This window comes from Trachemys scripta, chromosome 4 (assembly GCF_013100865.1).
Source record: "Trachemys scripta elegans isolate TJP31775 chromosome 4, CAS_Tse_1.0, whole genome shotgun sequence".
NCBI classification, from domain to species: Eukaryota; Metazoa; Chordata; order Testudines; family Emydidae; genus Trachemys; species Trachemys scripta.
Window position 1 is genome coordinate 140,896,654 of NC_048301.1, and position 11,872 is coordinate 140,908,525.

An 11,872-nucleotide genomic window follows, 5' to 3' on the forward strand; every position below is an offset into this window, starting at 1 on the left:
ATCCCTGGCTGGGGCAGACAGCAAACAGTCAGGCTCAAGCCCTGTGGGTAGAGCAGAGCAGTAGCAATCTATAGTAAACACAGACAAGTCATCTGGCCTAAATTGGGTAGACTGCTCCCCAGGGGTGGGGTTGGCAGTAGGGGGACCCGGGCCCACTCTACTCCACCAGGTCCCAGTCCAGCACCTTACCAGTGGCGAGTGGTCCCCCCATGGGTCAGCGGGGGTCCTACTGAAACATGCTGACTGTGGTTTCAGCAACACAACCAGACTAATATCTGGTTTCCCTGGGCTACTTCCTACCCCTACCTGTTTGTAGAGCTCCATTGCTTGCAGGTCCTCAGTCTCCTTGGGGTACTCTGCCGCCGGCGGCTCCTGGGGGTATTCCTCTAGTGGCAGTCCTGGTGGCTCCTCAGGGTATTCAGCCAATGGCAGCCTCCACAGTTTCCCTCCCTTGGGGTCTTGCTCCAAGGGCAGGGGTTGGCACAGCTTGGTCCCTGGTCCAGGGCCCAGCAGCAAGTCCAACTCCTTCCCTGGCTCCGGCCAACTGAGCTGGAGGCCCCGCTTCTTATGCTTCCTGTTCTGCCCCTCCGCTTCTGGCGTGAGGGACTGGCCTGGCCTGGCTCTGCCCACCAGAGGGTGGGGAGTGGTTCCTCCCTGCGGGCCTTGGAGGGAGGCCACTACGCCTCACTAAGGTTCTTATGACAGCAACTCAGTTAGTCCAGGAGATGTGGGATGGTTCCATCTAGCGCTGCTTAGCTCTGTTCTTTTATTTTTCCCTTCCCCGCACTGTGCAGGGTTCACCTCCCCGGAGCAGGCTCATTCCGTTGCTCTGAAACCGAACTGGGACTCGAGGTGAGGGCAGCAGTGACTGTCCAGTACAGATACGGCTTCTGGGATCAGCATCTGAGTGTATGGAGCACTCCTAAATGGATGATCGCTGGCCCTTTGTTCAGCATCCAGGCAGAACCGGCCGGGGCCGTGGCCGCCATTCACCTCCCGCACTTCCTGTGTCTCAGAGGTACCGTAGCCAAGGGCAATAACTAGTCTTGACACCTTGACTGAGGACTGGGAGGTAGAGCCCAAACCATGTGCCCCAGACAGAACTGTTCACCTCCCTCTCTTCATGTGTTTCAGAGGCAAGGTAGAATCATAGAATATCAGGGTTGGAAGGGTCCTCAGGAGGTCATCTAGTCCAAGCCTCTGCTCAAAGCAGGACCAATTCCCAACTAAATCATCCCAGCCAGGGCTTTGTCAAGCCGGGCCTTAAAAACCTCTAAGGAAGGAGATTCCACCACCTCCCTAGGTAACCCATTCCAGTGCTTCACCAACCTCCTAGTGAAATAGTGTTTCCTAATATCCAATCTAAACCTCCCCCACTGCAACTTGAGACCATTACTCCTTGTTCTGTCATCTGCTGTCACAGATAACAGTCTAGATCCATCCTCTTTGGAACCCCCCTTCAGGTAGTTGAAAGCAGCTATCAAATCCCCCCTCATTCTTCTCTTCTGCAGACTAAACAATCCCAGTTCCCTCAGCCTCTCCTCATAGCTCATGTGCTCCAGCCTCCTAATAATTTTTGTTTCCCTACGCTGGACTCTTTCCAATTTTTCCACATCCTTCTTGTAGTGTGGGGCACAAAACTGGACACAGTACTCCAGATGAGGCCTCACCAATGTCGAATAGAGGGGAACGATCCTGTCCCTCAATCTGCTGGCAATGCCCCTACTTATACAGCCCAAAATGCTGTTAGCCTTCTTGGCAACAAGAGCACACTGTTGACTCATATCCAGCAGGATATGTAATAATTGTAATCCCAATCATATCTGTCACAAAATCATGAATGGTGTGGTGAAAGTGTTATTTATCCCTTTATGTAACACAAGACCCAAGCGTCACTCAATGAAAGGGATAGGCAAAATTCTGTGCATTAACCTTTTGTAGATTTGGCAACACCAAAAAGATTCACTAATCTTTGTTGTCCTCTTCCCCCCCCCCCCAAATTATTCTTTTTTTTGCGCGGGGCGGGGGGGAAGCCTAAAACAAAAAATTACAAAAAAAAAAATTGAAATGTTTTATTTTAACATTTTTGAAAATAAATTTTTTTTTTGTTTGTTTTTTCGGGTTTTTTTTTTGTTTGTTTCCAAATTTCCTTTCAGTTCAAAATCATTTAAAAAAAAAAAAAAAAAAAAAGGTTGAAACTGAAACAAAATGTTTCATTCCATCCGAAACAATTTCTTTTTTTTTTTTTTTTTAAACTTTCAAAATTCCAACAAACTGAAAAATGGCTTTTGCCCACCTTTAATCACAATGCATAATCGCTATCATGATGAGGGTCACAGTTGTAACCCTACTATCAGAAATAGTACTGCAATCCCAGTGGCTATGTTAATCATATTTACAACCATAGTCATGATCAATCACAATTATAATCAAATAATAATTGTTACTGGAATTTTAATCACACCCATAATTATAATCTTTACTGAAACAGTTGTAATCAGACTTTTAGTAATTACCACAATCTTAACTGAAATGACAGCTCTAATTACAATTTTAGTCATTGCCACAAACTCAATTGAAATTTCAGCCCTGATCACATTATAGTCACTACCACAGTTGCTGTCGGAATCAGGACTGTATTGATTACCATTTTAATTTTGATTGTAACCTATTTACACTGATGGTTACAAATTGGAGTATCCTATTTGTGATCATGATCATTAATATAGTACTGAGCACTATTAATACAGGGCTTTTCATCCCTAGATCTTCAAGTCATTTACCAAGGCTGATTGAAGTAGCAATGATTGGACTGTGAGCTTTGATTTAGCTCTGGGAGTGTAGATTCTACAGGGCTCTGCTCCCATTTCCCGGAGTCTGTACATACGGGCCATGCTACGCTGGACAGCAGCTGCTTGGCTGTCCAGGAGTAAATACAAACCCAGGCTAGCAGTAACTAAGGGAGCAGGCTGGGAGCTCCCAGGGAGTGGGGTCAGACCGAGCATAGGGAAGGGGGGACATCTGGCGCCAGCACCAGAATCCAAGCAGCCCAGAGCTCCTTCCATAAGGGGGGCAGGAACAGGCGTTTGCAGAACTCGGGTGGATACGTGGCCTCTCTGACAGCAAGAAATCACGACAAGCTAATGGAGCATCATTTGCGTTGTGTCCTACTGACAGGGGCTGACACCTCCCGGATTCAAATCGCCCATTTCATCGAGGAGGGGATGACCCTGGAGAAGCCAATGCAAGTGAGGCCGTTCCACGCCGTGCTGGAGAACCCCAGCTTCTCCCTGTATGGAGTGGTCTGGGGGAATCGCTCCAAACCACCAGTTCTGATCCACTCCATTGTGCTGCTCTACTGGGCACTCAAGATGGCAAAGACAACTCTTCACCTCTACATCATCCCTAATGACCACTCCCGGTTCAAGGTAACTGAGAATCGGCTACAACCTACAATCGGTGTGAGCCACCCTATAGCAGAGAGCATGGCATAATTCACAAGGCATGCAGCTGGTGTGATAACTGTGCACTGAAACATATTTCTGAAGACCAATTTCTGCCACTAGTCATTTCACTCCAACAATTCCCTGCTCTGACTCTAGTGTGCCGGTTGACCTTGGGCAAGTCACTTCCCCGTTCTGTGCCTCAATTTCCCCATCTTTTTAAAATGGGGATCATGATGCAGACTTGCCTGTGTAATGCACTTTGAGATCCACTGATGAAAACCATTATATAAGAGTTGGGTATTATTTATTATTAATAATATTTTATTGTTACATCACCCAGAAAATGATCTAATAGATTATCAGTGAAAAATATAAGTTACTTATGCTCCTTCTGTTTTGGTCCCAGATTTATTGTGTTCAGATAGCCTTAAACTACACACTTCAAACTTGGCTTGTTCTGTAGATCTCACTGAGACTGAAGCATCAAGCCGATTTTGAAATAAACCAGTTCAGGAGCTTTAAAAATGATAACAGTCTAATGGCAAATGATGATGAAAAATTAATAAATCATGGACTTCTGGGTTGGTGTTCTGGATAACCCAGGCTGCTGAAACAAGAAGTTCTTGCTGATCCTTTGCAGTATAATCTTATAGGTTCAGAAATGGAGTCACAGGCATGGTGGAACTTCTGCGTGGACTGTGAGGCTGCTGCTATCCTCATGGAGAATCTGGAGCTGTATATTGGCTATGTCTACCTTTCCATGTCCTACTACTTTGATAGTCATGAAGTGGCCTCGAGGCCAACAGCCCAGTTCTTGAAGAAGCAGTCCCATGAGCAGGGGGAGCATGCAGAAAAGTTCCTGAAATACCAGAACAAGCAATTGTGCTGCAAGCCATCAAGAAGCCAGAGCAGGGTGAGTGGGGGAAGAGAGTGGAAGCCCTTCACCAGTCACTGTAGCTGGAGAAGACTGGGAACAGGTCCTGCTACCGTACCTCCTCAGTGTCTGAATGCCTGGATGAGCAAGTGAAGGTTATCAAGCATCTGGGAGACAATCTCATCAACCTGTTGTCAGGCTTCCTGGGAGTACCCTGGTTTGTGAGGCACCTCACTACAATGTACCCTTAGCATAAGGAAGTCTTGTCTGTGCCTGCTGGGGTCAGCTCCCCAACTCCACCAACAACACAAGCACTGCCTTCCGGGCCACGCGCTCTCCCTGCAGGTTAGCTATAGGCACACTCCACCCTTCGAGCCCTCCAAGTATTTTCCTGAAATGTCCAGCCCCTGTTCCACTGAACACTTGCAGTATTCAGATTCGCTGCTCCCAAAGAAGCAGTACGCACCAGCTTACCAGTTGCACCTCAGATCACCGCTCCACTTAACACACAGCACTGAGATGTGTTCATAGTGAAAACGAATAAAAGCTTATTTAGCAAGGTAGAGAGATGTGAGAAGTATCAAGGAAAAGTATTGGAGACAAATGGTTACATGTGAAGCAAAATCATCACTTGCCTTCTAGAGCCTAGACTTAATTCACCAGATGCAATTGCTGTCTATTGAAGTTTAGCGCCCCTAAAGTCTTTGCAGCATTCTCCTGCCAGGTTGGTTGTGACCCTGCTTTTATATGACAGAACACGCTGACCATTCCCCTCCTCAGGGCAGGATCCATGCTGTACCTCCGTACCCCCAGTTATACCCCCCAAATCTGCTGTCTTCACTTGTAAACCGTCTACCCCCAGGCTGTTTGTTTTTTCCCTACAGCTTTCCTCTCTTGCTGCATTCGCCATTTCCGATTGGCCTCAGGCTCTGTAATGTAGATAGGCCTCCACTGTGAAGCAGACTAGCCAGAGAGAGAAACCTGACATGAGTATGTTTATCCCCTTCTGGTGACTTCCCTTAACTTGCATACCTTAAGAAGAGAACTTTCAGTACAGATACTTAATTCCTTAAGCATTGTCCAGGCATACATTGCCTGATGATTGTGATGACCAATGGGCTTCTGGCTCTTGGAGGAGACCTCACATGCCACGCTTTGGTAAACTGAATAGGCATACATCTGACCCAGGGGATTCCTGGAAAACTCTATGCACCTGCTGTCTTCTGCCAGTTGGCACCAAGAGGTTCCCGGATCACACTTGGGAGTGCTCCAGAATGGCATGGGAGAGCAGCTGTTTGGCAAGCACATACTGGAGGAGAGCAGCTGATCTCTCCATTAGGAAGTTTTGTCCTAAAGACCTGTGTCCATCGCAGAGACTGTGACACAACAGTAAGGCTTGGTCTACACTACCCGCCCCAATTCGAACTAAGGTACGCAACTTCAGCTACGTGAATAACGTAGCTGAAGTCGAAGTACCTTAGTTCGAACTTACCTTGGTCCACACGCGGCAGGCAGGCTCCCCCGTCGACTCCGCGGTACTCCTCTCGCCGAGCTGGAGTACCGCAGTCGACGGCAAGCACTTCCGGGTTCGACTTATCGCGTCCAGACTAGACGCGATAAGTCGAACCCAGAACTTCGATTTCCAGCCGTCGAACTAGCTGGTAAGTGTAGCCAAGGCCTTAGCTCTCGTTCCTTTGCATATGATTTGCTGAGAAAATGATGATCTGCAGTAGGCAATTTCTGATCAGAAAAAGAGGTGCGCACTGGGGTGGCTGGCCCTTTACGAGGAGATGGGTCTCAGCCCCACCTGTGACACTGTTAGTGCCTCTCCCCAAATGGGGAAAATGAAGATACTCATGTGACGTGGGTCATGTGACTCAATTAGGCCTCTGGCGTAGGTAAGGTAGTGGTGTGGGAGTGAACCAGAAGTTTGTCTCCTGGTGTCTCCAAGCCAAAGAGAAGACAGCCCAGGGAGCGTTTGGATCTTTTCCTGGGGGCAATAAAGACTCCAAATAAAAAGGTCTGGAAGTGGCTGCACCATGAAGAGCAGAGCTGGGAGTGTAATGTATAAATGTTTAACTGTGAGGGTATCTAACCACTGGGACAACATACCAAGGGCTGTAGAGGATTCTCTCTCACTGGATGGAGAGGGTGATGTTTATCTAAAAGATCTGCTCTAGGTCAAGCAGTGGTGTTGTATCCTGGGACCGACATGGCTACTAGAGAGACCAGGCGGGTGAGGTCGTATCTTTTGTCCAGTAAAAGATATGACGTCACCCACCTTGTCTGCTCTAGTGCAAACAGGAATGATCTTAGGGCAGTTCTGTGACCTGCGATATACAGGTGGTCAGACTAGATGATCAGAGTGATCCCCTTCTGGCCTTGGAAGCTATGAATCTCTGCAATAAACCAGCCCCCAGCAGGGGTGTTAGTGGCCATGAGAAAGCAGCAGTCAGGTTCTTGAAGAGAGGGAACTGAAGGTGGGGTGCCTACAGGGCCACCCCGTGCCATGAAGTCATGTTCTGGGGGTGGTGTCCCTGTTTCAAGGGGAAATGAGCTCCTTGGGACAGGGATTGTCTTTGTACAGCACCTGGCACAATGGGGTCCTAGCCCATGATTGGGGTTCCTGGGTGCTACAATAATACAAATAATAATAATATATGAAATTAATGGATGCAAACTATTTGCCCAGCTCATTATAACCTTTCCCCGAGAGAAGTCTGCCCTCCTAATAAAAGATACAGCTTTTCTCGGTCTAAGCCCTGGTCTACACTGGGTGGGGGGAGGAGGGATTGATCTACGTTAAGCAACTTCAGCTACGTGAATAACGTAGCTGAAGTCGACATACTTAGATCAACTTACTATGGTGTCTTCACTGCGGTGAATCGACTGCTGCTGCTCCCCTGTCGACTCTGCCTGTGCCTCTCGCGGCGCTGGAATACCGGAGTCGACGGGAGCGCACTCGGGGGGTCGATGTATCGCGTCTAGACTAGACGCGATAAATCAATCCCCGCTGGATCAATCGCTGCCCGCCGATCCGGCAGGTAGTATAGACATACCCTAAGTAACAAAGACCCTTCTTTCGGAGGGCTGTTGTGTGGGAGGGAAAAGGGAACTTGGCAGCCGCTGTTGTGTTTTCTCTGTGTAGCTCCAATAAAGGATGGTGCTTGTATGTTACAGGCCGTTGATGACTATGAAAAGAAGTGTCCATCAAGGCTGGTGTCGACATCTCTTCAGACCCATAAGCCCCTGACCTTTGATTCTCGTTACGTTGTGTCCAGTCAAGCAAACATAGAGGTGACTCCCAAGGCAAGTGAGATGATCCTCTTTTCTTCCATAGAGGCCGGAAAAACATCCTGGTTCTCTGTCCTGTTGGGGAGTGGTGGACTGGGAGTTAAAGCGCTTGGATTTTGTTCCTGCCTTTAGTAGCGAGTCAGAACAGGGGGCGCTGTGAGTCAGGACTCCCTTCTAGTCCCAGCTGTTGATATTTTGTCTAGTCAGTTGCTTGTCCAGGCTTGGTTCATTATGAAATATACTCAAGAGACCAAATAAACAATGTCAATCAGGCTTATTAGTATGGTACAGGAAAAAGCTTCTGTACACTACTAGTCTTCGAGGAGCCGACCTGCGTAGTGATGTTGCGTTCACCTTACACAGAAGATGTGCTCCCCAAAGTTACACATTTCAGCTGGTATTGTTTATATGATCTTACAGGCTACACATCTCTTTACACGTCACTAAAATCCAACCCATCCGTTTGCTCCAGTTCACTAACTTCTCTTGTTTCTTCCTTATCTTGGTTTTGGATACTAACATTCCAGATAGTGGTCCGTGAAGGTCCTTCCCTAGCTTGTATTAAGACATAGAACAAGTGTATCTTGATCCTGACAAGTTTCCTATCTGTTTATGCCCAATGCTTACTTCAGCTACTGCAAGATGTTATGGGATACTTAGCATAAGTGAACACGATTATGGTATAGACCAGTTTAGGCTACATCACTGTTGCAATATTTGTACTTAATGTTATTGGTGCGTAATGCATACTAATAAATATGGTATAGATAATACGTATTATGATTTTTTTTTTTATGCTAGCCAGCATATATTAGTCAACACCCCTCTAGAAAGGGAGTGAGGCCTAGTCTTTAGAGCAGGGGAGCCTGGGAGTCAGGATTCCTGGCTTCTTTCCCTAGCCTGGGGGGAGTAGGGTCTATGGGGTTACAGCAGGGGCCCTGGGAGCCCAGACTTGTGCATTCTGTTGCCAACTGTGGAAGAGGAGTGGGGTCTAGTGGGTTAGAGAAGGAGATTTGGACTCAGGACCTCTGGGTTCTATTCCCAGCTCTGCCATTGTCTGCTGTGTGGACTTTGTGCCTCAGTTCCCCCAAACACAGGACTGTCCGGAGAATGTTTTTGCAATTCAAAAACATTCTTTGGCCTGCTCTAACTAACATACCATATCCCCTTTCCGAGCCTTGCTGGCTCAAGAGGGGGGTCACCCTGAATGCAGTTCTTTTGTTTTCAATCAGGAGCTGGAGTTTTGTAACATCCAAGCAGAGTGTCTGCAGTCGTATATGGAAATCTACACCAAGGACATTCAGGGGGGACTGGAGTTCAGCTTGGTAGAGAAAATTAACAAGGAGCCCATCTGGGAGGCACATGTGAGACCAGGTAGGCTCAGCTCAGCAGGAGATCACGGCAGGGGGAGAGGTTTGTGCATGGTGTCCCCATCTGCTTCTGCTGATGGCTAGTTCAAAACCTAGGAATAGGATCTTCGCCTTTGACTCCATCTCCTGTCTGACTTCCCATTTCTCTCTCTCTCTCTCTCTCTCTCTCTCTCCCAGAGGATGCGACGCTTTCTGTTTCATCTGCCCAAACTCAAACAGGTCAGTAGAAATGTACTTAGGCTCCAGTACTTAAGGCCATTTCTTCTCTCAGACAGAGCCCTCCAGTGAGAAGCCCAGAAAACAGAGCATTAAACCCCATCTAGTCCATGTGTTGTGTGGCATAAATGTGCCGCTGTTAAACAGCTGTCAGGATCCACAACAGAGGTGGCTACACTTCAGCGCTGGAAGAGGCATCTCTGCCCAGCACTGCTATGTGGCTACCAAGTGTAGCATCCCACCCTAGAGATGGCTGCATGTTAGCACTGGGTGAGCGGTCCCTCTCTATCTAGCTGCAAGGCTAAATAAGGTGACATTCATTTGGGAAATGTAAGATTATCAAAAGACCGCATGATAAACCTCCGTTCATTCTCTCTCTCCTTCCTCATCCTCACCTAGATGAGCATTTTGTCAACCAGCACCGAGAACAGCTGATCCAGCGGGTGATGGCAGTGGATGGCATCCTGGATTCATTGTCTGGCCCCGTTCTGAATCTGGACCAAATCCAGAGCATCCGAGCGGAGAGATCCAGTGTGGAGAAGATGAGGAAGCTGTACGAGCTGGTGCCTAAATGGGACAATGACTGCAAGGACCGGCTCTACCAGGCACTGAAGGAGAAGCACAGACCTCTAGTGGAAGAGCTTGAGGGGCTATAGATTGTCCTTTGGGGGCAGCAGCATTCTAGTGGGGGGACAGGATGTGCTTCAAGATCTTCTCCCAATTCCAAACGACCAGCCCAACAGCCGGAGTCCATAACCCATAACAGGGTCAGTCAGGTGCTGGTCTTCTGCTGCTTCACACCCAGCTTATTGTGCTAAGGTGAATATTGGTCTCCTGATGAGAACAGCTGGGGTGTGGGAGTCGGGATTCCTGGGTGGTGTTCCTGGCTCTGGAAGGGGAGTGGGGTTTAATGTTTGGTGAGGGGGGCAGGGCTGGGAGTCAGGTTGCCTGGGTTCTATTTCCTGAACCGAACTGGGGGGATCGAACTCCTATGAGGGAACCTTGACTTTGAAAATGCTCTGCTGGCTACTCACTTATTTTGGCTCCCCTTCTTCAGTTGTCTGGACTGCTGTGCTTGGGAGTCGCCTTTGAGACTTCCATGAAAGTCTGCGTAGGCAAAAGTATCGACCCGAACAGATCCAACTACCAAAGAGCTCAAATGCCTTCACCGACCACAGGGGAATGTACAGAAATGATATTAAATCTCTCCTGTGGGGTGGGTGTGCTGGGAATCAGACCCCCAGTTCGGGGAGATTAAGATCATCTAAAGTCCACAGTTATTTCCAGTGGTCTGTAGCTAAGGAAATTGTCAAAGGTGAGTGAGACATTCCTGATGCTACCTTTGCTGCTGTCAGCTAAAATATCAGTACTTTGCACTGACTGAGTTCCTGGAATCCAAAGGACTCCCTGTGCTTTTGCAGTCTTGCATCCAGAGAGTGGAAAACCTGATCTGTGTAGGCTCCAAGGGGGTCTGAACTTGATGGAACAAACTTTCCAGACAACAAGTCTCTCTCTCTCTCTCTCAAAGGTGTCACATTAGCACTGGAGACCTCATGGTACTGCAAATAGAGTAGAGTGAATCATGGATTTTCTGGCTTGGGGGCTGAACCAAAAAATCTGTTCGATTTGAACAGAAAACAGTCTCTTTCCTTTTGTTGTTGAATCGAAAATAATTCTTTTAGAATTGGCTGAAACGTTATGTCAACGCAAAAACTTTTTTTTTTTAGTTTTCCACATGGTTTTTTGGTTTGTTTTGAATTGGTCAAATTTGAAATCAGAACACCTGTTTAATTCAAAAAGTCTAATCAATTTTTTTTCCAACCGAAACTATTCATCAAATTTGGGGGGTATAGGGCTTTTCTTCACATGGCCAATAATCTGTCTCACCTGAGCAATCATACTGACATCAACCGCTCGTTTTTTCCAACTTTCACATTCTTGGAAGGCAAAAGTTGGGTGCCCACAATCTCAACACCATCCTTAGCAATATGTATTTGTCTGGTGAAATTGGAGCCTGGGCTGGATGTCATGTAGTGAATGAGATGGGAATTTCATGGATCATCAATGTTAAGGCCAGGAGAGACCATTGTGATCATGTAGTCTGACATCCTCTATAACAAGCCAGAGAACCTCCCCGAATGAACTGGACGCTCCAATGTAGATTCTGCTTAGAGTTATTGTCCGTGTATATATAGTCTATTGTTTGGTGCATGAGCACCCCGGGCACTCAAGCAGGACACTTTTGATCAGCAGCACCCATTGGGGCAGTGCATTCACCCTGAGCACCCTCATGACTGCAACCAAAGGCATGGAGGGCAGGGCTATCCCAGATGCCCCTGAACTCCCTCTCAGCTCTGAGTTGGTGTTTTCACACTTCGCCTCTTCACGCACTGTGTGGCCTTCTTTTATCTTGTCAATACATTGTAAGCAGACAGTAGTTAAGATAAAGTTCTGGCGTTAGGTATTTTTAGATGGAATTTGTCGTAGTTCAGAAACTTTCCTTTTCCGTTCCTGGAAGGTACTTGGTGCTAGAGCTGGCGAAAGTTTTTTCACATGAAACTTTTTTTTTTTTTTTTTTTTATTTTTTTTTTACCCCCACAGAAAAATGCATATTCAGGTTGACCAAAACATTTTGGAATTCAATTCACCAAATTGTTTCAGCCCTCCCCCGC

General features: G+C 47.3%; 1 protein-coding gene across 2 annotated transcripts; it reads left to right on the top strand.

Moving 5' to 3' along the window:
* Positions 1–797: 797 nt before the first annotated feature.
* On the top strand, positions 798–10,192 carry LOC117876295 (NACHT, LRR and PYD domains-containing protein 1b allele 2-like). Of its 2 annotated transcripts, XM_034768310.1 has the most exons (6): positions 798–1,018; positions 3,178–3,428; positions 7,501–7,629; positions 8,847–8,988; positions 9,162–9,203; positions 9,600–10,192. In XM_034768310.1, the coding sequence occupies exons 1-6, from the start codon at positions 931–933 to the stop codon at positions 9,854–9,856; spliced, it is 909 nt and encodes a 302-aa protein (XP_034624201.1). In that variant the 5' UTR covers positions 798–930; the 3' UTR covers positions 9,857–10,192. The 2 variants fall into 2 exon arrangements, with proteins under 2 accessions (XP_034624201.1, XP_034624202.1); XM_034768311.1 differs by lacking the exons at positions 798–1,018; positions 3,178–3,428 and adding an exon at positions 3,935–4,359.
* The last annotated feature ends 1,680 nt before the right edge of the window (positions 10,193–11,872 follow it).